Source organism: Trichechus manatus, unplaced genomic scaffold (genome assembly GCF_000243295.1).
Source record: "Trichechus manatus latirostris isolate Lorelei unplaced genomic scaffold, TriManLat1.0 scaffold00014, whole genome shotgun sequence".
Lineage (NCBI taxonomy): Eukaryota > Metazoa > Chordata > Mammalia > Sirenia > Trichechidae > Trichechus > Trichechus manatus.
In genome coordinates, this window is record NW_004443950.1 from 952,541 (window position 1) to 979,957 (window position 27,417).

The window sequence follows — 27,417 nt, forward strand, 5'->3', positions numbered from 1 at the left end:
CATCTTATTTATGACTTTCTCAGACAAAAATAATGAATTCTACATTTTCTCACCAAAAATATCCTAATGATCACACTTTTATAAAAAAAAAAAATAGAGAGAGCAAACTACAAAAGCTGAGCTTAGAATATGCCTTCAGTAAAAATACATACACCTAAATTATTGAATTGGTGTAAGTTCTGCTATGTATATTCTCAACAACAATAAAAATAAATTATATTTTAAAAATACATATGACTTTAGACAAAGTTTACTAGTTGCCACAGAAAAACAAGTAATAATAGTAAGTTGATTCTACAACTAATTCTAAATTAACACCTTAAATGCCCTTAAACGCTTAAGTTACAGATCTTGCTAAAACACCCAAACCAGGTGGCCATCAAGCTGATTCTGACTCATGGTAATCCCATGTGTGTCAGAGTAGAACTGTGCTCCACAGGGATTTCAATGGCTGATTTTTCAAAAGTAGACTGCCAGGCCTTTCTTCAGAGGCACCTCTGGGTGGACTCGAACCACCAACCTTTCAGTTAGCAGGGAACACATTAACGGTTTACACCATTCAGGGACTCCCCCACAGATATAATACCCGAGTTTTAATTTTTATACTATATAATAAAACTATTACAGTATTACCTCTGCTAATAGTTTTGAATATATGCCAAAATATTCCTTCTGTATTGGCAAATGGTAAAACTTAAGAAAGCAAAGGCACAACAATGCTCTTACAACAATTATGAAGTTTTACCAAAACATCGTTTTCACAAAGAGTGGCTGGTGGGTTTGAATCGCCAACCTTTCGGTACCAGCCAAGCACTTTAACCACTGCGCCACCATGGCTACTTTACCCAAACAATGACACTGCAAAAATTTTTTTCTCAATTTTCTCCCACACTTAGGCACAAATCCCCATCACAAAAGTCTGCTAATAGCCCCAGGTGCATCCTTCAATTCCTATCAGGAAAAGTGTCAAAGAAACAGAAAATTATTCTTCTAAGTGAAATGGTAAAATCTTTATCAGTGGTTCAGTCACCTAATACATATTCTCACTGCACTCAACGGTAAAGAAAATGCTGGCCTTTGGTATGAAAGGAGCCCTGGTGTTGCAGTGATTAAGAGCTCAGCTGCTAACTAAAAGGCTGGCAGTTCGAATCCATCAGCCGATCCTTGGAAACCCTATAGGGCAGTTCCACTCTGTCCTATGGGGTCACTATGAATCGGAATCGACTCGATGGCAACGGGTATGGTATGAAAATATGGCTCAGCAGCAATCAAACACATCATTAAATTTCCACAGAAAACCATACAAGCAACTTCCTTTTTTTTCATACTGATTTAAATATCCAATCATACTTAGTATGGCTAGCAAATCAATCATCTTTCATACCATACTGAGTCAGTAACAACCTAATTCAAGAAAGGCAAAAACATCATTTAAAGCTAATGACATTCAGTACTTGGTAAGGCTTGAAAGGAGGTAAGTAACATTGAGAAGAACAATAGATTTAAGACTAGAATTAAAAGGATAATAAAAATATCTAAGGCCAAATATTCCAACTCATCTAGTTAAGGTTTAATTTACTGGATCGTCCATCTGCCCCTACTCCCTCACAGTATTTTTGGTTTAGGAGAGAGGAGGATCTTGGAAAGAAGAGGAAGTAAAAAATAACCTATTGGTTTCTGTTTTGTTTTAAAGAAATGGTAACTACTATTACTTAATTAGCACCACTGCACCAGAGACTGTCCTAGGAGCTTTAAATACATTCTCTCTTTTACACAAGATTAAACAAAAACCTTCAGTAAAAATGATCAATCAAAACTGAAAAGTAACGAAATGGAATTATCTAATTTTAAATTACAAAGAACACAATCAGACCTCCAAGCACTAAACAAAGTAAAAAACCAAAAAACACTGTAGATTAAAGACTAAGACAATGATCTAGGAAAAGTTCCTCAACTTTACATATGAAAAAGTTGTGTATTAAAGTAATAGCTGACAAAATTATATACGTATCTTATGTAATTTATCATAAAGTAAATTTCTTACAAAAATACATATTGTATTGAAGATATTTTTTTCCCTTTTAAAAAGTAACAGTAGATAAGATACTATACACAGTATTGCACACACTTCTCCCAGTGACTCTCATTCAGCACTAGAAAGTCAACAGTAATAGACAAATTCTTAGAACGAAACTCTGAATTTGCAAAGTAAAAATTATAATAATATCAAATTAAAGTAGAGATATACAACCAGTGCATTAAAATAAAGCACCAGAAGCTGCCCTTAATAATGGCAAATAATGTTAATGAAATAACACTTACCTAATTTAAATTCCTTATTTACTACAGGGGAGTCCCTGGGTGGTTCAAACAGTTAATGTGCTCAGCTACTAACGGAAAGGTTAGAAGTTTGAGTCCACTCAAATGCGCCTGGCCATCTACTTCCGAAAAATCAGCCATTGAAAACCCTACGGAGCACAATTCTACTCTGACACACATGGAGTCGTCATAAATCAGTCATAAGTCAGAGTCCACTAGGAGGCAACTGGTTTGGGTTTATTCACTATTAAAATGTATCTTTATTTTGAAACTAAGTATTAAGTAAAGAAAAAGGTGCTGTAAATTTAAACAAAATAACTTGATTCAGTTTTAACTGAAAAAACAGTACTGTCCTCTTACATTAAAAAAAACAGTGAAGAGCATACGGTCTTAAATTTTCTTTAATGGAAAAATCTCAAAACACCTCAGTAAGCAATAACCTTAAAAAGTCGGTCACAAATGTAAACAATATTATCAAATACACCTCAAATAATCCAATCTGTATTTTAACAAGCATAGTTAAGAGAGTCACTAAATTCAGTCCCTTGTCTTGCTCTCCCTCTCTATCCCACTCCCAAATAATTTTTCAAAAATCACCTCCCTGTATGGAAATTTACATGTGATACAAGTACTCTCAAACCTTCAGAGAGATGTAAAACCACTGCAGTACCCAAAAGTATCAGGGCCGGCTGTCCTGTGCAACTGACCAATAAAGGCCAAACAACTGGAACAATGCTCAACAAGTTCCTCTACCATGAAAAAAACAGTGAGAACTGACTCAAAACTTAAGTAGTAGTATTAATTACTTCAACAAATACTGAGTGCCTACTATGTTAAAAGGAGCCCTGGTGGCGCAGTGGTTAAGAGCTTCAGCTACTAACCAAAAGATCAGCAGTTTGAATCCACCAGCCAATCCTTGAAAACCCTATGGGGCAGTTCTACTCTGTCCTATAGGGTCGCTATGGGTAGGAATCAACTTGGTGGCAATGGGTAACAGGTAACTGTGTTAAAGGCACTGTGCTAGGTACGCACTGGTAATACAACTATGAACAAGATATACACACTATCCTTGCCTTCATGGAACTTACATTCCAGGAGCAAGAGAGTTCAAAAACAAGTAAACCCGCTGATGTAACCCAATACTGATCTGATTTCTACCAAGTAATTTTATTCTTATGGCCCACTTTACTGTGTACATCATCTAAAAAGCATGTCAGTTAAAAGCATAACCCACTTAAAACAAAAACCAAACCCACGCCGTCGAGTTGATTCCGACTCATAGCGACCCGCTAGGACAAGAGTAGAACTGTCCCATAGGGTTTTCAAGGCTGTAAATCTTTATGCAAGCAGACTGCCACATCTTTCTCCCGCAGAGTGGCTGGTAGGTATGAATCGCTGACCTTTCCATTAGCAGCCAAGGGCTTTTAACCACTGCGCCACCATGGCTCCTTAACTCACTTAGTTCCTTCTAACTACGTACTCATAATTATGCTTACCAAAATGAAAACTAACTTTGTGAACAAATAATTTTGAAACCTTAACTCTGAATATATAATACATCCTTTCCAATAGTATTTAAAAATTAGATGCTAGAATATTTTAAAGTGGTCTTTTTGTCACAAATAAAACTGTTCAAGTTTACCTTTGGAAATTCTAGTTATATATACTTACAAACTTTAACTCCTTGAAAATCCATTTCAATATCAAAATGTTTTTTGTGTATGACAAAAATAAATTTTTAAAAAGCAGTTTTCATAGCTTTTAAGTGGTATTCAATATTTTGGGTGTATACTGTATATGATTCCTACTTACATGACACTCCTTTATTAATTATATATTTGGTTAACACTTTTATTGAATGAATTTTCGCTATATAATGTGCTCTAGTCAAATTTGTACCCAGTGTAACTTTGCTATCATCCAATGTTTATCTTCTTTACAATGAAAATACTCACATTGTTTTTATTCCGTTAAGTCTCAATAATGTAAGCACAACTCAATGTCACTCTCTCCACAAACGCTACTTTTTTCCTGTTTCTGTCTTTAATATAACATGCACCACCATTCGCAGCTTGCCTAATAGAATAGTTATTCGGATTATATGACTTCCCAACCATTTCCCAAGCTACTAAGGGGCCTCAGTGACATTCATCATAATGCTACAAAGTATCTAACAGTACCTTCAACATAATAGGTGCTCAAGTGGTGTTAGCGGATTTGAAATAAACACAACCAACAAATAACTACCGTAAATTATTTATGTTGAAAAAAGCATCTAACTAAATGGACAGTTAAAACAAGTATAGCCAGAAAATCCTTATGCCTCAAATTCATATGTTTTTCAATATAACTCTAAAAAACTGTTGAACATCAATACGAACATTAAGTAATTCACCTAAAACCTGGAAAGAATAAATATGGATTACTCATATCCATCTTCTTTTTAAAGTTCCCCTGCATATGTAATAGGGAAACTGAACTTAATGAACCACAGTATTCCAAACCAGGTCACAGGAGATCTCTAAGTCCTCAGTCATCCTGTTTCTATTTCCTGATTGGTCTGACCTCCAAGTATTACGGTACCCAGCCTTTCCAACTCACAATCTCCTTTAAAACATCTTCCGAGGTAAGCTTTTGCTTAAAATAAAAATTGGCTTTGAGAACTTTCTAGAAGAATTATAAAAATGGCACTCTCCCCCCCCTTTTTTAAAAATTTTCCCAAACACTATGTTTAAGAAAGGAAACCCAGTTTTCAGAAAAGTCCCGTTATAGTAACACTTCCAGTTAAATGTGAGCCATAAACTTGCACAAGTGAAGTTAACTCGAAAGTATTACTCTCGTAGCAAAGCAGATTTATTAAACGAACATGCACACCTAATTTTAGAGAGGTTCTACAGTTCAAGAATGTGAATCTTTTAAATAATGAGGAGAAAACAACCTAAAATAGATGAAAACTCAAGTGCGCTACCTAACGCTTACACTTCACAGAGACATCATTTTTTCTGCACCAAGCTGGCAAAACAGCGACAACCAGACACCACTTGGGCAGCTGCCCCGACCCTCGGCCTCCAAACCATGGACTTCCATGGGTCAAAGCCGTTCCGGAGCCGAGTTCCCACTAGTTCGCTTCCAGCCTAGTCGCTGCGACCCACATGCCTTCTCAGAGATTTAAATCCGCTCTTCACTCACTTCACGCAACACAAATGGGGTTACCAGCTCCCAGTCAACCAAGGGACCAAAGGAGTGGGCGAGGAAAGGAGGAGACGCCCCTCGGTTCCGCCCGGCCCGCAACCCACCTGCAGGCCGCGGGCCCGGGGGCGGCGGCGCCGGCGCCCCGTCCTCGCCAAAGACGAGTTTGAAGTCGAGCTCGTCGTGGGCGCCACAGTTTGCAGTAGTCATCGGCGTGGCCCAAGCTGCTGCGACTCCTTCTCAGGCTGCACGGCGGCGGCAGCGGCTCCTCAGCGCCGCTTCATGCCGGGCCGCGCCGGCCAGGAGGTCGCGGCTCTGCGGCAAACTTTCCGGGCGGGGCCTGCAACGCTGAGCCTTCCGTTCCGACCTCGAGAGCTGGCCGCACGCCGAGCCTCACCAAGAGCCGCCGCCGCTGCCTGTCGAGGGTGCCTAAGCCGCCACCGTCCCCTCGGCAGATGCTCCCCGCCCCCCAATAGCAGCCGCTGGCGCGCTCCCGCACCGTGCCGCGCACCCGGCCCTGCCCCCTACTGCGCGCCCATCCGGCCGGGCCGCCCATTGGCCACTGGGCGGGGGGCTAGCCCCAAGGCCCCCGCCCCCTCGACGGCCTATCGCGTGACTCTCGCTCCGGGAAGAGGAAGTCAAGTGTTACGGAGCGCTGGCGAGCCCCGCTACCGCTTGGGAGTTGTAGTTTGGTTTCTATCCCCCACGCGACTAAGTCAGATCCCGGCACCCGGGAGTAGCGCCGATAGCCCTGATTGGTTTGTGGAGCCCACCACCGACCAGTCGGAGATCTCTTTTCTTACTTCTCACCGTCGAGGAAGGGGCGCGGGAACCCTAAGGTTATGAGTGTGGTGATGGGCGGCCGGACTGTGTTACTTTTCTTGGCTAGGTTTGGGAAGGGCATCAGCGCCCCGCGAGGTTACCTGGATGCGACTCACATCCTCACTCCCCCCCACATCTTTAATGGCGGAGTCTCGGGAGGACGGAGATCGGTCCGAGCCTCTGGCTAGGTTGGGGCGGAGCCGGAGGAGACCTGAATTGCGCGATGAGTCCCGAGTCTGGGCTCTCGGTGCCGCAGACCCACCCCCTGCGGGGAGGGGCCTGCGCGCCTTGGTGGCTGCTCCTTTGTTTGCCCCTAGGCGCCGGCCTCGGCAGCTTGTCCTAGAACACAGCCGGAGCATCTGGGGCCTCGGCGGAGCCCGAAGAGCATGGATTGTCTCCTGCTGGAAGCTGGGCGGACTGAGCCGGGATAGTGCCTGTCATGAGCTCGCGCATTCAGAGGCTTTTTGACTTCTGCTTCCCGATGCACGTCCATGAAAGCAGAAGGGATTATGCCACCCAAAATGGATGGCTGGCGGTAGGGAGGAAGTGACACTGCGTCTGTAGAACCGTTTTCGCTGTCAGCCCCTCCCCGTCGGTCCTGTCTTCCCCCAGGACAGCCCAAGACTGCAGCCTCTTGGGGCCTGGAGTGGAGGCCGCACCCAGCGATACTTGTTTACTTAGAGCTCTGCTGAGGCGCAGGGTGGACTGGGAGTTGGGAGAGGCGGCGGTGACCCGTTCCCTCAGCTCCAGACTCGGTGCACAGGCCCTACAGGGCAGAGCATCCCTAGATGCTCGTTGCCGGAGAAGCCCAGGGCGCTGTATCTCAGAGGACTGGGTGCAGGTGCGAGGCCCCGGGAATACTGTCTCACAGCCAACGGCACATCCCATACCGCCCACAAAAAGCCACTGAGACGAGACATGGCGAGTGCCTTGCAGAGGTCTCTGTCTGGGCTGATATCGGAATTACTGGAAGCCCTAGGGATAACTCTACACAGCCTCGAGTCAGGAGAACAGGGAATGTCCAGAGCACGTGAGATGTTTGTTCATCTTTCGTTGGCTTATTATTTTGGTCAGGGTACTTTTCCTAACTGGTGCTCTGTACCCAGACCTTGCTGGGCCTGGGGACTCAGAGATAAATCAGTCTCCCTTCAGAGGTCGGGAGGCTCACTGCAGCAACTCTGTAATTACTGTGGAGAAAGATGAGGGCAGTGCTGGGGGCTCAGAGAACGCCCCTGGCTTCAGGGCCTCCACAGGGCTAAGTAGGAATTGGAGAGATGGACAAGGAGTAATGAAGGCCTTTCAGACAGAAAACAAATTTCCAAAGACTTGGAGACAAGACAGTATCTGCAGTGGGCAGCAACCGAAAGTGAGGCTGGATGAGTGGGCAATACTGCAGGCCACTTCAGGGTGTCTGGACTTTATTCTGATGGCAGCAGGGAGCCATGGAAGGATTTAGAACAGGGGACTAACATGGTCAGAATTCTGAATGGATCATTAGATGGAGAGGTGAGAGATTGGAGGCAGAAGATAACAGCAGTCAAAGGAAAGGGGTAGATAGCATTAGGTGGATAGAACATTCTCCCAAAAAGCTGCTCTGCCTTCAGATCATCTTCAACCCTGAGGACCTGAGATTGGAACTTGGAGCCCAACACCATGTCTGCTCTGCAGCTCTCTGCCCCTAACAGATGGCTGGCCCACCTATTAGTACTATATGTAACATAATCCTGGAGTACAAGGCCCCAGAAGCTTAGCCAGCTCAGCTCCCCCTCCTGTACAAGACTTAATGCAACTTCAGGATGTGCCCTCCTCCCCACACACATACACCTCCCAGGTCGTCATTTGAATTGAGAAAATGAGCCTTATCCAGTCCCCCTTCCCTCCAGACATGACTTCATCTGAACCAGGGGCCTGGGTATGTTAGCCCCACCACTGTAGATGGCTTGAAAAACTGATTCATCAAATGCTTCTTAGAAGGGGGTCACGTCTTAAGCATGGTCTGGTAGAAACTGAGAACCCTAGTCTGGAGTGCTGTGGGCTACGGCAGGGGTGGGCACCAGCTGCAGGAGTTATCACCACCTTTGTAAGAAAGGCAGCAATCGCTGGGGGTTCTGGGGGCTGTGACTGGACCTGTCTCCTCCCTCACGCTTATGTACACATTCTGTCCCCCTTTACCCTCAGCTAGGGCCAGGGCCTCCCTCCATGAGCTCTTTCTCAGGCCATCTCTGACTCCAGAGCTCCTGTAGGAGACCATCTGACCTATGCCAGCCCTCTGGGAACCCTGTGAAACCAGAGGCCCAGGGGGCAAGTCCAGTATTCAGATCCCTGACTGGGCCAGGCTGGTGGACAAGTATTGTGTAGATCTCTATATCCTACCTCTCCCTCCTGTGTGAATGCCCGCCAGGCCCAAGATTTAAGGAAAGTCCATTTGTTTCATCAGCTGCCACAGGCCTGGCCCTAGGCCCCCAATGTAGAAGGCACTCCTGTGTCCTCTGGCAGAGTCAAGGGACAGCACAGTTTAGGGCCTGCCCAGCCCAGCCTCCTTGTTTCACATTAGGGGAAACAGGAGCCTTAGAGGAAAGCCAACGTTTAGAAAACTCTCCATGCCACACATCCACCCACAAGCTCTTCTTTAATTTCTCTTCTGTGCCGGGTCCCCACTCCCCCAGCCAAGGCTAGGCAGAGGGAACGGGGGAACTGCCCTTGAGCAGCTCCCAATCTGGGCCAGAGGGATGAGGCCAGCCAACTACAATCTAAGAAAGTTAGTTGCTGAAGTCAGCACCGGGCACTGGGAAGCCAGGGTCAGCACTTTGTCCTCAAATGCCAGGCTGAGGAGTTTGGGCTTGATCCAGAGGGCAGTGGAGAGCCATGGCAGAGTTCTGAGCAGGAGGGAGACCTGAAAGGATCTAAGATTACAGGACTGCAGGGTTAAGAGTTTCACTACCAATCTGTGCACAAAGTCCAGTCTTCTTACTGTGGCTTTCAGAGGACCTGCCATCCTCTCCAGCCTTACTCATCTTTCGTCTCTTGCCCAAATGACTTGTCCCCAAAATGAGCTAGAAGCAGCCCTCAATCAAGGTGACTGGGATAGATGGATAAGCATTGTGGCCACTAGCCCAGAAAGAGGTTTGGGAGTCTAAGTGGCCCAGTTTAAGGTGGGCATAGTGAGAGCAGTGGGTGGAGTTTTCAGGCCTGACTAGGCTCTCCCAGCCTGTCCCAGCCCCTTGGGCAGGCCACTCTGATACCAGGGGAGATACCACTTAAAAAAGCCCTTACCCAAGTGGTGCTAAAGTAAGACCTTTTGAGGCCTAATATATTCAACCAGGGTCTCTGCCAGATATCCTCAGTCATGGAACACACACTAGCCCCTCCCTACCTGCCTCCCCTGTGGCTGACCCTCTCCCCAGTGCCTTCCCTGGGCCCCCACACCCCAGCAGCAAACCTCTGTCCCTGCCTGTCACTGCCCATAACCCACACATGAACCTGACCATGCCAGAGAAGGGGCTTCCTCAGGGACATGACTTTGGTGAGAAAAGAGGCCTGAAGACTGAGCCCAGTCCCACCAGGGAGGTGGATCTTGGACTCAGTGCTGGGCCCCTACAGGGTCCCTCTGCAGCTCTAACCGGCCCAGGGTACCTGGGGGGGCCACTGGGGCCTCTGTCTGCTCTGTTCTAGTGGGGCTATGAGGAAAGGCAAAGGGAGCATTTTGACTGAAAGTTTTTAGTTAAGAAAAATTAGAAATAAAGGGTGTCTCAAGTTTGGTGGCTGAGGCTGGACCAAGCCTCAATGTCTCTCCTGGGTGGAGCCTCTTCTCCGGGAGCACTGGTCTAGGAAATTAGTTAGGCAGCCTTGGCCTGCAGTGACCCCATTAGCCATGCAGTACCCTATCACAGGTCAGCCTATTTATCTCCCAGCCAGCCTCACCTAGCCTCTGATCCCACTCTCAGAGGAGGCCCTCGGGCTCAGAGAGGACTAGAAGTGACTTGTCCAAGGTCAAACAGTGATGGGCCCTGGCAGGCAGGTGGTAGAGCTATATCCTTATCTGCACACAGAACAAGTGTGTGTAGCAGGGAGGGGCAGTGCCAGAACTAGACAGAGGCCTCACCTACCCAACCCTTGGTTCAGAGGCCAGCAGGGCCAGGGACTGTACAGGGCTGCCAAGGAGCAGTGAAGCTGGCCCGGGGGTGATGGCAGGAACAGGGGAGGGAAGAGAAGAGAGGGCAGCAGGGCTCCTCCTGTGCCCCAGGCCTAGGCCCAGAGGGGGAATCCCCCCTCACCTAGAGAGCCTGGAAAAGATAAGCAGCAGCATGTTTACAGCTGAGGAAGAGGGGGGAGGGGAGCAGCCCAGGGCAGGGACCCTTGGTCAGAACGCCCCTCCCAGAAAGCGGGGGAGGCCCCAGAAGATGTGGTAGCCTTGTTTGCTTCTCACTGCCAGGAGGAAATTAAACAGAATCTGCCACTTCCTTCCGCCCAAAGCGGAATGGTAGGGGAGCGGTGGGGGAGGGTAGTGTGGGTAGACTATGCCCCAAACTACTGTTATCAGCAGCCACCAGTGCCCCCTGCCCAGAACAGGTACCTCAAGACTGAGCTCAGCCAGCTGTCAAACCTGGCGAAGACTCTGGGGGTCAGGGCCAGCACCCCCTACTCTGCTGGGCTAGACCCTTTCTGGGGCACCAGATACCCTAGTCTTTCCCCCAGATTCCGTATCACCTCTCATCAGGAAAGTCAACTGATGCCTAGTGCCTCAGGTTTACCATCAGTTGAATGGGCTTCTTGGGCCTTCCTGGTTCAGCTCAAGTCCAGTGAGCCTGAAAGGTGATACACCACCCACACCACTCAGACGCATAAGGATGGGTAGGGGAGTATGCTTCAGGAAACACAGAGGGCAGGGAAGAGAATAATTATGCCAGGACAAAAGTCTGTGCACTAAATTCCCCAAGGCTAAAGCAGCCAGCCATGGGTGGGGGTGGAACATCTTTATTGCACTTTACTGATGTCAAGGGGAAGGTGCCACCTGAAAAGCTCCTGTTTTCAAAGAAAATACTGAGGACGCTAAGAACTTGGTCCTATCACTTAGGCCCACCAAGGGAGATGGGATCCACTCCTGGGCAACCCTTAGCCTGTGCCCCAAGATGATGGCCCAAGACCTCTAACTCTTGCCAGGCAGGGCCAGCAAATTGCCCAATGGTGTCTGTTCATGTTCCAGTGCCCAGAGTCATCTTAGGGCCAGGCCCATGGAGGAGGTGACCAGGCAGCGACAGTGGTCACCGGCCTTCCAGCAGGCTCTCTTCACCACTTCCCAAGGCCAGAAGGGGCTTCTTGCACAGCTCCCCAAGCAGTGCTGGCTCCTGAGCTCTGGGACTTCCAGGATCTTGGTCAGGGCCCTCTCGCTTGCGCTTGCGCGGGCAGGGGCTCTCCTCACCCAGCCGACCCTCGGGGAGGCCCTGGCTCCGCAGACAGACGATGGCCGCAGCCTGCTCTGCCAGTTTTTTGGACTTGTCCCTGGGTAGAGGGGGGCACGAGGCAATAAAGCAGGTGAGCTGGTTACACAACTACAGGTTGGTAGACCTGACTCTGAGATTCTGCCAAAGTAAGGAAGGGGTCATCACCCGGGAACACTACTGCCCAGGCACCCCATCCCCCAGCCCTTCCAGGCCTACGCTGGGTTCAAGCCCCCACCATAAGCCTCATACGCACTGATGAAGGAACTTACCACAAGGTGGACTGGTACTTTTGCTCAGCAACAGTAACAACAGAGCAGAACAGACGATCTAGGGGGCGTTGAATCTGGTGCAAAGAGAGCAAAGGAAACAGATGGCTGCACGGAGGCAAGGGGACCAAGCCCTGGAGGCCTACAAGCCAGGGTCACACTGCAGGAAGATCAAGGGAAGCACTTCCCACCTAAAGCAAATGAAGAGCTCCAAGCTATCTGTACCACATGCTCCTCCTCAGAGAAGTGCCTGCTGCCTCTTCCAGGGAAGAAAGGCAAATACACAAATAGACACTGACATCACAGTGTGTCAGGAGTTCTGTCATGGACCCAAGCAGAAGGCGATGAGAGTCCTTAGCTGCATGTGACTAGGGAGCCTCCCCTGCTGACATCCGGATTGGCCAGGTCCCTAAAGATGAATTCACCAGATGACAAACAGGTCAGAGGGGACAAGGACAGGACCAGAGAAGGCATACCTGGCAGAGGGACCAGGTGATGAGGCTGCAGCAGAGGGCTGAGGGGATGAGACTTGAGGTGGAAAGGCATGTGGGGGGTCTCATGCTCCATGTTGAAGTGCTGGAGCTTGATCCTAAAGGCACTTGGGTAGGAGGTCATCTGTGTTTTGGAAAAGTCACTCTGGCAGAGAAGGACACAAGCCTGTAGGCCAGGAGGCCAGTCCAGACAAGACGGAGTAGGCTAGACAAGGCATGGCCACAGGGACCAAAGGAGGTAAAGCAAGATGGCCTCAAGGTTTCCACCCCAGGAGCCCCACATCTGAGGCCCAGTACTGTGTCCCACTGACTGAGGCCTGATCCAAAGGCATGTCTGTCTAACTTTTAGACTTCCTTCCTAAACTGATAAGCTCTTTTCTAAAAAGTCTGCCCTGCCTCAGCAACACCACTGCCAGGGACTGGCCCAGGCAGCCCTTTGTTCAGTTTTCTGAAAGTGGCTTGAATTGGACAACAGGCCCACTGACAGAGGGGAAGGGCTACCAACAATTGGCCTAGTCACTAACAATCTCTGCATGCCCACAGAGGGCAAGGCCAGCCTCCAGTCAGGCAGTCTAGAGCTCAGGAAGAAGCTGGGGGTGTACTGGGGTTGATGGCACCAACTGTGGCTGTGCTGTGGGGCTGGATGCAGGGCCACCACAGCTAGAAACTCACCGTCTCATACACTGGCTGTGCCACCTTCTCCCTCCGGCACCACTCCAGCAGGCACATCTTGGGGGTGATCTGGGGTGGGTATGCTCTCCTGGGACAGGAGGTTAAGAAGTTAAGGCCTACCCACCATCACCACTCTGTCCCTCAGCAGGGGCCCTACTCAGTTCCTGATAGAAGATACAGGAACTGAGACATCACCCTGCTGCCTTAAGGCTCCATCCCTATCCCATGGGCTCCCATCTTTGCCCCAGCAGCAGCTTAGGGCCTAGGTTCTACTTAACAGTGGGCTTTGACATGTTTGTGAAGTTAGGGGTGGGAGTGAACCCCAAGCACTCTGGAAAACAGCCTTCAACAGCCAGGAAGGCCCAGTTTGCCTCTCAAGACAAGATCAGGAGGCAGTGCATGGAAGTGAGGAACTTAGGAGGCCAGATAACAGCCTCAGGAATCTAGCTCACCCTGACTATGTCTGCCAACTCTCAGCATGATCCAGGTGCTGCCTTGGACATAGCAGACTCTGGTTCTAAAGTCAGTTGGTGGCAGGGTGATAGGGTGGGAATGGCCCTGCTCCAACTTCCCACTGGCAGCTCTCCCCAGCATATGATTGTTCAACAGCTGTCTCAAGGACCTCCACACCCAAGCTGGCTCCTGGGCTGGGCCCAGGGACTGGAGAAAGGCTCAGATCCCAGATGGCAAAGGGCAGAGAGGAGGACACCACTCAAATCCAAGGCAACAATCAGCCTGAGGCTACTTCTGCCTAAAGAGGGCACTGCAGGGCTGATGAGGAGCAGTGAGTGTGGGCAGGGGTTGCAGAGCCAGATGAGGGATGGAGTCCCGCTGCTGCTGGGGAGCTCCATGTGGGCAGCTAGTTCCTCAGGGCCTGGGAAAAAGCACAGCCCTTCAGGAATAGGGGAAGACAAGCCACTCCAGGCCCCACGTTGGGGGAGGGGACGGGTTAAGGAAAAGGTAATTCAGTCACCCTTGGGACAACACACACAGCCCTGACAGCACTGCCTGGGCTTTCAGGAAATGTCTTCTTCCTCGAAATGCCTTCTTTGGGATGCTGAAAATTGAAAACAAGTGTCTAAACCAAGGAGACCTGTAGTCCCTTAGCTTGGCATTAACTGTGTACAGCAGCCAGCTTACTGGCCCAACCAGATCCCAAGGGCACTGGCTGTGGCCCAAATTAAGGCCAAGCTGGAGACCTACCGGTCAAACTTGACAGCCATCTTAACGACACCAGAGGTATCTTCAACTGGCTCCCTTGCCTCCTCTGGTGTCCGGGCCAAAAGCTTGGCCCGCCGGGCATCCAGCTCCCGCGTGGTCTCCTCATAGAAGGCACCAAGGCCAAAGGCCTCACTGTAGAGGGAGAAGCAGAGTGGGACAAGCACCTTAGTATAGCCAATGTCCTGGGTTCTGCAGGAGCGCAGAGCTCCACCACTGAGAAACTTCTCCCCACATTACACCAAAGCACCCCACCAGAATGTGTCTCCTACCCACATCTGGGATCAGCCTGGACTGGAAGATGGAGAGTGAATGCCAGGATGGGCAGGCTGGGCTAGGTGGAAAAGGTTCTAAAGCTTACCTCCTGACCCTAACCTCTCTCCTGAGGAGGGACACACAGGTGGGTGTCCCCAGCCAGCAGTGATTGAGTAGACATAAGCTGATCAAGCACCTGAGGTATGCACAGCCTCATCCCATAGGAGGAAGAAATAGAGGCCTGACCACTGAGTGATTCCTCACCTCTCGCCTTGGTCACAAGCAGTACATGGGCCTGGACTAAACTGAGTGCCCTCTGAGGTGCTACCAAGTTATACTTTCTATCATGCTCACAAGGCACATGGTCAAGCTGGTAAAACTATGTGGGGTAGGGACAGAACCAACACCACAAGCCTAGGGTGGGGAGGCAAGTTCTGGTAAGGCTTTTTTCTTCTGGGAAGTATCTTGAGGGCTGGAGACCTTCCTAGAAGACGAATCCCTTGGGGCAAAAGTGGTTCAGAAAGGCTTCTTTGGAGAAGGTTGGATATAGACAGCCAAAGTGAAGGGGAGAGAGCATTCCAAGCAGCAGACCCAGGGCAATCACAGGTGTGGAGGTGGGAAAGCAGATGGGTAGACAGGCAGCTGTAGGAGCAGGGACTAGGCCAGATTGGGAAGGGCCTCAAAAGTCAACCACCTGAGTTGGTGCTACACCAGATCTAGAGAGCCATTGGGTGGCCTCTCAGACTGCAGCGTGATAAGGTGTGGGTGCAGGCACAGGCCAGGGGCTCCATTCTACAACCCAACTCTCCTGACCATTGGGTCTTGGTGGTCTGGCATGTGACAGGTCCATTTTAGGGAAAGCCCCTTTCTCCCCAGGAATTCCCAAGCCTAGTCCTCACAGTCCTCCATCCTACTAGTACCCTGGTTCCAAAAACTCAGCTGCTGAGAACAGTCCAGGCATGGAAAGTTCCAAACCTCCCCTCCCGTGAGGCAAAGCTGTATCCTCCCCAACACCCCCCCACCATGCCCACCTCCAGAGGCTGTGTCCCTGGCCCCAGAAGAGGCAGCTTAGGGCTCAGGGACAAGCCCAGCAACATCTGCAGGAGAGATGGAACAGCCTGTTAATCCTCTCACCAAATTTCCTGGGAAGACTGGGCGGCATGGAGCAACCTTCCTTGGGGTGATTCCAGCTGTTCTCGCAGCATCTGGCACAAGCAGTACTTGGTGTTGGTGTAATGGTTGCCATACTGCACCGCCTGAGAGGAGATCTGACATGAGCACCTGCTGACCTGGAGGGTCTGAGGCCTGGGATATGCTCTGACGAACATCAGAGATGGGCTTGCAGCCAAAGCAGTGTGACTCCGTTCAAGAGCCACCTCTTCCCCTCTTCTGCTCCTCCAGGGGGTGGTACAAAGCTTAAAGGCCACAGATGAGGCCCACAGTCAGAAGCACACTCTACTGCACAGCCCAGCTGAGGTCCAGAAGTGGAGGGAGCCCCGTCCTGCCTCAGTCACCATAGGCTACCACAAAGAATCTGCTGCCAAGCATCTACTGGGGTGGGGAGAAAACAAGCCAAACTCTGGCTTGGCAGATCCAGGCCCAGGACAGGGGTGAGACTTTCCTATTTCTTATCAACAGAGTGGGGACCTTCTCTTTCCACATCTTAAATAGCCTCTCTCCAATTTCTCTCTGCATGGGTAAAGCACAGTACCATTTACCGAGCATGTTTGTACGTGTCACTTGTCACTTCATTCATCTATACATAGTGAGATGCAGCTGTTACCTTCCTTCACAGACTGAGAAATGGAGGCAAGATTACTGCCCCATCAAAGCCTGGCTGGCTGGCGACAGGGCAGGAGAGAAGGGAGGCTAACACATCTCCCCATGTTGCAGCAGTGGGTGAAGGTTGCCCAGCCCTCTAGGACTCCCCACCCTCACCCCGCACACTGTTCTACTGTCTCTATCTGGGCGTATGTCCTTTGTGCCTGGGACAGAGCGGGGAATAAGTGAGTAAGCCCCAGGCAGCGGCAAGGCCTTGATTCAGCTTGTTTGGGACAGAAGGCACCTGGCTGGACCAGAAGCAAGCAGCCCTGCCTACGCGTGAAAGCTGCTCCTTTTCTCCGTGACAGCACGCCCTCTTGAGAAGCTGCCAAGGGACGGGCTGAACAGGAACATAACATCCCCTTTCACCCAGTGAGCAAGCTTAGCACTACTGAACGTGTCTGCTCTGCCACTGACTTGTCAGGCGGCCAGAAGAGCTGGACTGCTGACCTGGACCAGTGCAAGTGACTGCTCCCTTTGCTCAGGCTAACCCAGGACATTGGAAGGCCTGGTGGTCACCAATCTGCACAACAGGACACTCGGAATCAAGGGGATGAGGCAGCTTGAGGACTACAGCATTGAGCAGGGGAGGCTCCAGGACAGAAGCTGCCTAGCTCTGGACACAGGCCTCGGGCTTCTGACCATGCCTAGATTACACAGCCATGGACTCACCCACATACCATGGCAGCCACAACTGCCCACGCACAGCCATGGGTTGGAGAGGGCTTGACCTTTTCAGGCAGGTGAGACTGAAGAAGAGGGTGGAAATCTGCTCTGGGCCAGGGCCGTATCCTCTATTCAGGCCCCACTCATGATGATTTGAGGACCATTCACAGCCTCTGTATCTAGATACACAGGGTGGATCACAGAGTCCCACACAGTTCCAGGGTTGTGCCAAAGAGACAAGGGAGGTAACTTTACCAAAAAATTCTTTTGTAGGGAGATGCCCCTAGCACCACCTTCAAGCTCCCAGGGAGGAAAAACTGATTTTAAAAAAGCTATTCCCTAAGAAGAAGCTCATAGGCTAAAGCATTCTGGGAATGAGCAAGAGAAAAGTTTTAGAAGTGATTTTGACTGATGACCAAGTGAGAAATCACTATGGAGGTAATCTGTCCTCAATATCAATGTTGAGGCTCGTTGTGGCTGCTTTTGCACTAATCCACTGGCATGGGTGTCTTCAGTGACACAGACCCCACTGTCAATGTGCACGTGCATGTGTATGTGTGAGAGAGAAAAAGGTATCATGTGCTTGAGGCCTCATCAGCATCCTGGATCCAGGTCTTTGCTATGACCTCAACATCTCTAGAAGCTTTAGAAGGAGGTGATGGTAGGGACATATGTCCTCAGCATCCTCTCTTTGTCCTGCTGGGGAGACCCCAGTGCTACACTACAGGAACTAGAAAGAAAGGGAGAGAAACAACAAAGGCTGCTGGCAGCTGGAGGCTCACATACAGTGCTTTCTGCAGCAGTACAGCAGACAGTGAGAAAAAGTGCAGAGACGTACGTATCTGATGTACTTCTGCATGACTTCCTCCAGAGGCCGTAGACCCTCCTTGAGGAAGATAGATGGGTTCCACATGGCTGCTCGGGCCACCATAACTGAAGAGGCTGCCGTGGTTTGTCGGAAGTCCTCTATGTCCAAATAGCCTTGGATGTGGTCGTGAGAGCCCCCACTGAAAACCAGCAGAGGTGTTAGGTGTATCTGCATCATGTTTCCAGAAAACAGCAACCTCAGATCTGCCACTCATTAGCTGTGCAGCTTTGGACAAGTCCCCTCAGCTGTCAAAGCTTTGGTAAAGTGCAGATTATAATACACACCCACTATGCAGTTAGGAGCACTAAGTGAGCTAATATATGGAAAGTAGCCTGGATCATGCCCGGCACTTAGGAAGTATTCCAGAAATATTACTTTCCTTCCCCCTCATCCTGGCCAAAGCAGAGGGTAAGCGAAAAAGAGGAAGACCTTCAATGAGATGGACTGACACACTGGCTGCAACAATGGACTCAAACATAGCAATGATTATGGGGATGGCATAGGACCATCTGTTGTTCTGTTGTACACAGGATCACTTTGAGTTGGAACTGACTCGACAGCACCTAACAACAACAACTTCCTGGCTAAAGCTAGCCCACATCTGAAGACATGAATCTATAACTGGGTATTGGGACCATAGGCAAACACCTATATGCCCACTAAGGGCTGTGTCAAAACCCTGGAGAGGAGAACAGACACATTGATCATGAGAGGAAGGAAGGAAGCCCAGCTTGGCTGCAATTTCCCCTCCCTCCACCTGCTGCCCCAAGGTCCGCTTGGAAACTGCTCTGTCCTCGTTTATTCTTTCAGGAGCCAGGAATCAGCCTCAGCCAAGTCCTCAAGAGGCAGACAACACAGCAATAGCACCCAGGGTCTTGAGTAGTCCTACCTTCTCCAAACCCCCTCTAAAACTCCTTGCCCTGGGGAAGGGCAGCCTGGCTCCCACCCTGCCACTAGTGCCTCCCTCACACATCAATCAGGCATGCCTTTTGTCAGGGCTTTGGAGTTTCCTTGTCCCCACACTCCATCAGGCTCTGTGCTGTCCTAAGGTGCTGAGTGGGACTTCCATCTGCTCTCCACAGGCCAGCTCCACAATGGCAGCTAGAAGGATCTTACTACTAAGCCTTTGGGCTGGTCATTGGTCCCTCACACCTGCTAGTCTAGGTTCCTGGTCCTATAACCATGCAGAATGCTTGTCTGGGCTTCCAAGTGTAACCTGCCTTGAGCTCTCTGAGCTACGGCTCTATGTGCTCTGGCTTGGGACTCCTCACATGGCTCCCTACACCCAGCATACCTAACTGCGTGTGACATCACCTTCCCCTAGGCCTGCTTTGGAGGCCACCTTCTGCTCCTCCCTGTCCGTGAACACTCCCATCCCCAAGCAGTCCATCCCAATGCCCTGGGCCCCTGCCTACTGCTCAGCCACACTTGCACATACCAGAAGCCAAAGGACCTGACTTACACAGGAGGCACTCTTTAGCCTCATTCCCAACCTCATTTTTCATTCCACCTTTTTTTTTCCCCTTAATGTCACTTTTTTATGCCATTTCATTTTTGTACACTTGTTCAAATCCCCTCTGAATGAGATGGGGCATAATCAGGTAAATGAAGAAGGGAGACTTACTTGGCTATAACAGGGATGGAGAGGGTTTCAGCAATGGCTTTGATGGCCTCGCAGCTGACAGGGTGCTGAGGTCGCTCCTCTCGTTTCCTTAGAAATAAAGAGACAGGGTTCAGGGCTGAATGTCAAAGGCTATGTCTCAGCTCATACAGGGTCACTCTGGCCAAAGGCTGCTGTCCTCCCTACTGAACCTTGGGAAGGCCAGGTGGCCATCAAGGGCAAGGATCTGGCCTGCAGGGCAAGGCTCTCCACCAGCCCCAGAAAAGAACTCTGCAGTTAGGGCAGGAGCAGCACAGGGCCGTGTGGAGAAGGCAAGGCCAGCTCTCAGAGGACTGCAGGGGTAGCATGGCTGCAGAGGGCGCATATGGGTGGCATGCTCCCAAGGTCTCATCACACTGCCCTGGCTCCCCGCTTGACTCTGTCAGAGATGGAGGACAGTGCCAATAGAACGCTGTCCCTACTGCCCGGGTCCTGCACTCCCCAGGAGACTGGGAACAGCTGCCACCACTCAGACTGGCCCCTCCCACACAGCTGCCTATGCTGGGGCCAAGTTGCACAGCTGATCCAGGGGAGAGACACCTGGCACAGGGTAGGCCCTGCGCCCGGGGCAACCAGGACAGGCCATAGACCATGGCTGTCACAACAAGCCACAGGGGAGGCAGGACCACAAATCCCAGGGCCCCTCCTTCCAAGGTTAGCTACAAGTTCTCGTGTATGAACCAGTGAGCCTTAGGGATACTGAGATGAGCCATAACCTGGGCAGGGAAAAGCAGAAGAGGTAGTCAACCTGATAGCCCTTGCCCAGGTCTTCTCTGGGCATGACCCCTCTACTACTGTCCTCAACATATGAGTCAAGGGCCATAGGGTCTCTGAGAGCTCTCTCAGTCCACCCTCCCCATCTTGTACCCCACACCCCCAACTGCCAGTTTTAGCCCATCCTGAATAGATTTGATGACCAGAAAGTCCTTACTTAGACTCACTCAAATATCTCTTACTAGTGTTTCCAATTGCTAGTGAAAGTAATAGCTTCATTTATTAAGATAATCCCGGGTACAAGGCAGTGTGCCAAGACTTCCTATTCACAGTCTCATAACATTCTCATGACAGCTCTATAAGGCAGAAATTATCTTAACTTCCAGATAAGGAATGTGGATCTCAGAGAGGTTAGGTGATTTGCCCAAGGACACACAGCTAACAAGCAGCAGAGCTGGGATCTAGGCAGTCGGAGTCCAAAGCCTGCTGCCTTGGGAGGGAGGAGCACGTGTGTGTGGCCCTCACCTCCCACTCCTGGCTTTAATCAGAACAGCTCTGCTTTTCCCGGTTTTATGTATTAGAGTTCTGGGTTCTGGCTTTAACCAGCAACCCGGGCTGGCCCTACAAGACCCCTGAACCCAAAAGGAACATCACTCAGAGAAAAGAGGTCACTCTGGCCAGAGCCCATTGACCTGCAATTCTGTACATCCCAGACACAGGGAGTGAATTTGACTTGGAAACCGAGGGTAGTCTTCAGCCACACCTCAGCTCTCAGCAGAGAGCACATTAGCTACAGATATAAGGACTATTAAAAGTAGTCATTATGACAGCTGGTGGCCCAACAAAGGCAGACAAAAAGGGGCAGTGCCTTTAAAAGAACATCAGTCTGCCTGGGGTCATATGAGGGTGAAGCCATTGCTCAATGTTGTGGAAAGAAAATGGGATTCAGGGTCAGACTTCTAGTTCCACTATTTTGGCAGCACAATACAGATTTTGAACAAATCATCCAAACTCTACCATTTACACAGCCTGAGGGTAGGGGCACTTCTGCTTCCTCTTGGTCTCTCTGTGTCTGTAAAGGTCATTGCAGTACCTACACCCAGTAGATGCTCAATGAATGAAGCAAAGACAAATGCAAGCCCAGAGAGGATCTGACGGCCCTCAGGCTTCCCAGGATGTCAAAGAGCTGGGCAGAGGTAGGTTGAATATGTGGAAAGGAAGTTTGTCCTTCACCTGGGCAAGAGTAACTAAGGTGGCTGAGGACTGTCCTTTCCCAGAAATTCAGTCACTAGAAAGGCAACCACTCACCTCCCATGAACTGCGATGGCAGCAATGCCAGTCCTCTCGATCCGCTTCACGAGGCTCAAGGTGTCCTCCAGCTAAGGAAGAGGACCACCCAGGGTGATTACTGAAGCCCCAGAAGGAGCAGCTGCCAGCTCCTAAAGTGGGCTCAGCTCCACCCCTCCTCCATCCTACTTCAGCCTCTCCAGAATCACGCACACCCCCAAATCCAACCTCACAAAGAGAATGCACCTTCAAATGTAATACACCATCCTTACCGATGGCAGAATGCGAATCTTGCAGGTCACAGGTCTGCATGTCCCTTTAACAAGCGTGCTGAGGATCTGCAGAGAGGAGAACACAAGGGCACCTGCCTCATCTGCAACAACCAACCACAACTGCTCATACGAATTAACTCTGTTACAGACCTTTGCAGCCCAATGGCATGGACAGTTTGTCTATGTGCGTGTATATGTGTGTGTGTGTGTGTTGCACGCATATACATGTAAGCTCCATGAGGCAAGGAGTCTGTCTTTGTTCTGTACTAGAGCCCCAACACCACAACTCCCTGCCTGGCACATACTGGTAAACATATTTGCTGAATGAATGAATGAGAGCATTATGTGTAGATATGCATGCACCCTGTGTGGACCACAGTTATCCTTTGCCAGGGTGAACATCAGAATCACCTGGAGAGCTTAAGAAATACAGAATCTTTAGTTCCACCCCACATTTCCTGAAGCAATCTCTAGGAGCAGAGCTTAGGAATGTGTGTTTTCAGAAGGCTCTGCCCACCACACTCAGATGATTCTGAGGCCTAGCCCTGGTTAAGAACACTTGGCTAACAGCTTTCTTCCTAGCTGAAGGAATGCTCTCTGAGTGCGGTCCCAGGATCTGCCAAGTGAGGGAACAAGAAGGTCTTAGAGGTTCTGGGCCCTTCCATCATATACCCCTCCTTAGGGGAACCAGATACACAGGAATAAAACTGGCAGAGGAAAAGACAACATATTCAACATATTAGAAAGTGCTTATTTGCATAGTAATTGCAAAAGGACCTCAAAGAAAGATCTAGAAGTTACATGGGAAAGTGTCAGGGAGGTAGCAAGACCAGACCATGTGGGAATCAGAGATCAAGAGAGGTACAGATGGGAGCAGGGGGATGGCAGTCTAAGCAGTGGCATTTTTATATTCTTCCCTCATCGGAATTCTTTCAGGCAAGGCAAGCTGGAGGGAAGATGATCCCAAGAGCCGTCTTCCAAGAACTGGGTCCCTGGTGAGCAGAACAGAGGGGATACTCAGGCAGCTGCTGCCAGTCTTGATTCTAGGCAGGTGGGGGCAGCAGAGAGCCGAACTGCAGGAGCCAGTGGAAGTGGCCTTTTTCTCAGGGACAGGCTAAGGCTGGGCAGGACCACTCAGGCCACTTCAGAAGACATCAGACCAAGGGTCTGGGCTGACAGGCAGGTAGACAGGTCGTGGGCAAGACAGGGTCTGCTGGTCCAGCCACAACTGAGTGGGGCTGGCAGGGAGAAGCAGTCCCCAGGAGCTGGTCCAGCAGGTAAACTGGGCCTGAGGTCCTAGGGTCACCCTGGCAAGCCTTAAAGGGGCACCTACCTTTTAAGGTGGACTGCCAGGTCTATTGAGACACAGTAAAAATTCTCTCTAGTCCTAGCCCTCAGGCTGAAAGTACCATCTCTGGAAGGTTCCCTTGCAAGTCCAGACTTAGAATTCTCTGATAATTGGTGATTTAAGCAACACCAGCTGGTCTGATCTAATTCTCTGTTTTGCAGAACTTCCTTCTGGTGTATTTTATCCAAGTCGAAGCACTTTCTTCGGTATTTCTCTTCATTTCATGTGTGTTTTCAGGACCAGGAAGGATATTAGGTAACTGAAAGTCCCAACCACTTGCAGAGGGTCACGTAGAGGGAAAAGGACAACTCGAGTCCAATTATTATTATCTCTCTGTGCTTACTTTTATTATCTTTGATCAAATGGCAATAATAAATGCCTCCACATCTACCCCAAGAGGTTTCTGGAACAAATAATTACTATAATATACTTTGAACACACACACACACACACACATACACACACACACACACACACACAGCCCTGGTGGTGTAGTGGTTAAGCACTTGGCTGCTAACTGAAAGACCAGCAGTTTGAACCCACCAGCCATTCCACAAGAGAAAGACATGGCAGTCTGCTTTCATAAAGATTTACAGCCTTGGAAACCCCGTGGGGCAGCTATACTCTGTCCTAAAGGGTCACTATGAGTCAGTCAAATTGACAGCAATGGGTTTTTTTTTTTTTTAGTTATAGACAGATAAAAATAAATATACAGATATATTTATCTATATATAATCTATAAGCACTGGCTGCCAACCAAAATGTTGGTAGTTCAAAGCCACCGAGTGGCTCCACAGGAGAAAAGACCTGGCGATCTGTTTCTGTAAAGATTACAGCCTAGAAAACACTATGGAGCAGTTCTGTGTCACATAGGGTTGCTGTGAGTCAGAATTCACAACAACAACATAGGAACATTATCTGTTACTGCACCTGAGAAAAATGACAAGGGACCTAACCAGTAAACGCGCTGATCTTCCTGTATCCAAAAGATAGCAGACTAGAGGAATATTACAGGGTTGGGCTGCTGATGCAGCAGCCAGCACACATGATGGCAACTCCTGCAGGCGGTGCCTTACCCTCAAGTCACCCTAGCCTGAGGAAGGTACCATGAGACAGAAAGCCTATAAAGTGGAGATAAAGAATGAAAAGGAAAACAAAGGAGCGAAGTGGCACAACAAGGAGACAGCTGGTGGACTGGGAGAGGAAAGCAAAGGGTGCATACAGTATGGCAACAAATGTCACCCCCACGTGCTCTGGCAGCTCACAACACTGGGTATCAAACGTCAACCTGCCCCCAGGGCCTCATTAACCTGGCCTGCAGAATCACCAAGGGAAGGGGCACAGAGGGAGGCTAACTTCAGCTTGCTTCATCTGACCCCGGCCTGGCCTACTCTCAAAGGGCTGGTGGCAGACTGCACTACACAGGGGACCCACTGTTGCTCTCATCAAGCCCCCGAGAGACGTCAATTCCCCCATCTCCACAGCCACAGAGCCTGCTGTGATCCACACGTAGCCTGGCCTCTGATCTCAGGATTGTCCCAGAAGGAACAGGGACAATAAAGAGGGGGCTCTAAACGAGTCCTCAGGTCCCCCTGGCTCTCAGCTGAGGAGTCCCTAGCCCTGGGCTTATAAGGGACTCCAAGGATGCTATAGGCTGGCTCAGGGGTTCCCCAAACTGGTTGCACATCAAAACCACTGGAAAGCTTTTCCCAAATTTCCAGGCTGCAGGTGGAAGACTGATTCAGTAAATCTGAGGTAGGGATAGGGGCATTCCAGGTGTCTCTAGTTCATAGCCATGTTTAAGGACCCTTGCTTTCACCCATGCAGGGCTTACCTTCTCGATCTTGTCAGGGTCTGACAGCAGAGCAGCTCCCATTCCTCCCTAATGAAAAGCACACAAAGGTTTTCTTACAGCTGGAGGAGGATGGCCCCATCCCATGGTGTGGCAACTTGGCACCCCCTCAGCACTCACCTCCAAAGGACCAACATCCACTGGCAATCAGCTCTGCTCTTAACAAGTAGCAAGGCAGTAGCATCCCTGCCCACAATATCAGGAATTAGAGTCTGATGAATTCTAAATGTCATCACTCTGACCCTCTTGGCAGAACCCATGATCTATCTAGAAGAGGGTTCTACAAAAATTATCTTTCAGGTCTGTCCACTCTCTACCCAGGATGCCGGAGCCTTAAACTAAATTGCACCACCTTCCAAGCCCTTAAAAAACAATGAATTACTCGCCCTTTGAAATGAGAAAAAAGAATGCACTTTCTCCCTATCCTACACAACACTTGGTTTGATAACCACCACCAGCAAAGCCACTCAGAGGCACCCAACCTGCAAACCTTGTCCAGGCCCTTGTCTCCTGACAGCAACAACGATCCAGTCCCAAGTACACAGACCAATACCAAACTCTAAGCCCCAGCTCAGAGAAATCACCAACTCCTGCAGCTGCTTAAATCTCACTATTAACATCAGTGGTTGTCTCTTGATGGTTGTCTCTTATTGGTGATTTTCCTGTTCTTTTCTGTATGTTTCTGTACTTTCCAAATTTTGGACAGTAGTATGAATTACTTGAATAATCAGGGGGGAAATCTTTTTTTCTTTTTCCTTTTTTTTATTGTTGTAGTTTCGATGAAGTTTACATTTCAAGTTAGTCTCCCATACAAAAATTTATACACACATTGTTATGTGACTCTAATTGCTCTCCCCATACTGTGACCGCACACTGCTCCTTTCTACCCGATTCCCCATGTCCATTCAACCAGCTCCTAACCCTCTCTGCCCTCCTATCTCACCACCGGACAGAAGCTGCCCGTTTAGTCTCTTGTATCTACTCGAGTTAAGAGGCACACTCCTCACAAGTTATCTCAGGGAGGAAATCTTTAAAAAGATCATTTAAAAATCTTATTTGAATCCATTGCTCAGAGGCATTATGTACACTGCATTTTAGGAGTGAGGTGTAGGGAGAAAACAAATCCAATAAGTCTATGCTGTCAGTATTCAGACTGCATACCAGTGAATGCTCATGAGAGGTGCTCAAAGGCTTAGGCTTGAGGTCAGTTATTATAGTTTAATTTCACGTTTAAGGATGACAGATTAGAATCAGAGAGAACATTAAGCTACCACAGACTTGGCCAGGCTGACGCTGCATCTTAGAAGAGAATGAGAAGGGTGGAAGAGCCCAGTCCTGGACTACCCTGACCGTAAATACAAACCTTGAAAGCCTTGAGGAAGCCTGGTCACTCACCCTGGCTCTAGCTGCCCTTCACCTCACACTATCCAGCGCCTCCTTATGGAATCACAGGATCTAAAATCCAGCCTCACTGCCCCTTCCTCAATGGGTGTCTGTTTTTTTTCTTCCTCCCTCCCTCCCTTCTTTCTCTCCTTCCTCCCTCCCTCTCTCTCCCCTCCCTCCTATCTTTCCCTTCCTTTGTTATCTTTCTTTCTTCTGCTTACTTGCTTTTTTGAATACATAATATATTAACATGGATCAAAATTTAAGAGGTTCAAAAGGTACCCTCCTCAAGAAATGCAAGATTTTTCAATCTATACTTTTGCATGGTTTCAATTTTTAAAGCCTGAGAACAGAGCAGCTATTAGGCTGGTGTATACCAGTATGGCCTAATGGTTGGCATCTGTTCTGACTGGTAGGTGCCGGTGCTGTGCAATTAAAAGTTGTTAATTACTGTTAATAAATACCCTGTAATGGGAATTTACTACCTGTGCAAAATCAAATAAAAATGCAAAACAAAGTCTCTCTTTCACCTCTGTACCCCCAGCCCACTTAGTTTTATTCTTCAAAGAAAACCAATGTTAGTAGGTTCTTGCGCACCTTTCCAGATAAATTTTATGAATAAAAAGTAAATGTATATAAATATTAATCCCCCCTTATATAAATGGAACAATTTTGTTCCACAATGTTTCAGGGAGATCACTCCAAATAATTTCAACTCTGCTCTTTTTTTTTTCAATTTTTTCCCATACAAAAATTTATACATACATTGTTATGTGAGTCTAATTGCTCTCCCCATACTGTGACAGCACACTCCTCCTTTCCACCCCTAATTCCCCATGTCCATTCAACCAGCTCCTAACCCTCTCTGCCTTC

At 49.1% G+C, this 27,417-nt stretch overlaps 2 protein-coding genes across 10 annotated transcripts in view; both read right to left on the reverse strand.

The window, feature by feature from the left end:
* Positions 1-5,964, reverse strand: part of NFATC3 (nuclear factor of activated T cells 3) — a 94,684-nt gene extending 88,720 nt beyond the window's left edge. For all 4 annotated transcript variants that reach the window (XM_004371460.2, XM_004371461.2, XM_023726808.1 and 1 more), the window contains exon 1: positions 5,616-5,964. In XM_004371460.2, the coding sequence (XP_004371517.1) occupies positions 5,616-5,718 (103 nt within the window). In that variant the 5' untranslated portion in view covers positions 5,719-5,964. The remainder of the gene's footprint in view (positions 1-5,615) is intronic.
* Positions 5,965-11,293: 5,329 nt separating this feature from the next.
* DUS2 (dihydrouridine synthase 2) overlaps positions 11,294-27,417 on the reverse strand; it is a 36,223-nt gene continuing 20,099 nt past the window's right edge. For 4 of the 6 annotated variants that reach the window (XM_023726816.1, XM_023726814.1, XM_023726813.1 and 1 more), the window contains 11 exons: positions 25,144-25,191; positions 21,962-22,027; positions 21,711-21,781; positions 19,653-19,739; positions 17,999-18,167; positions 15,808-15,929; positions 14,404-14,553; positions 14,174-14,257; positions 13,201-13,288; positions 12,041-12,114; positions 11,294-11,829 (listed from right to left, as the gene is read on the reverse strand). In XM_023726816.1, coding sequence (XP_023582584.1) covers positions 11,592-11,829; positions 12,041-12,114; positions 13,201-13,288; positions 14,174-14,257; positions 14,404-14,553; positions 15,808-15,929; positions 17,999-18,167; positions 19,653-19,739; positions 21,711-21,781; positions 21,962-22,027; positions 25,144-25,191 — 1,197 coding nt within the window. In that variant the 3' untranslated portion in view covers positions 11,294-11,591. Of the gene's footprint in view, positions 11,830-12,040; positions 12,115-13,200; positions 13,289-14,173; positions 14,258-14,403; positions 14,554-15,807; positions 15,930-17,998; positions 18,168-19,652; positions 19,740-21,710; positions 21,782-21,961; positions 22,028-25,143; positions 25,192-25,281; positions 25,348-27,417 lie in introns of all 6 variants that reach the window. The other 2 variants (XM_023726819.1, XM_023726817.1) reach the window with 2 other exon arrangements.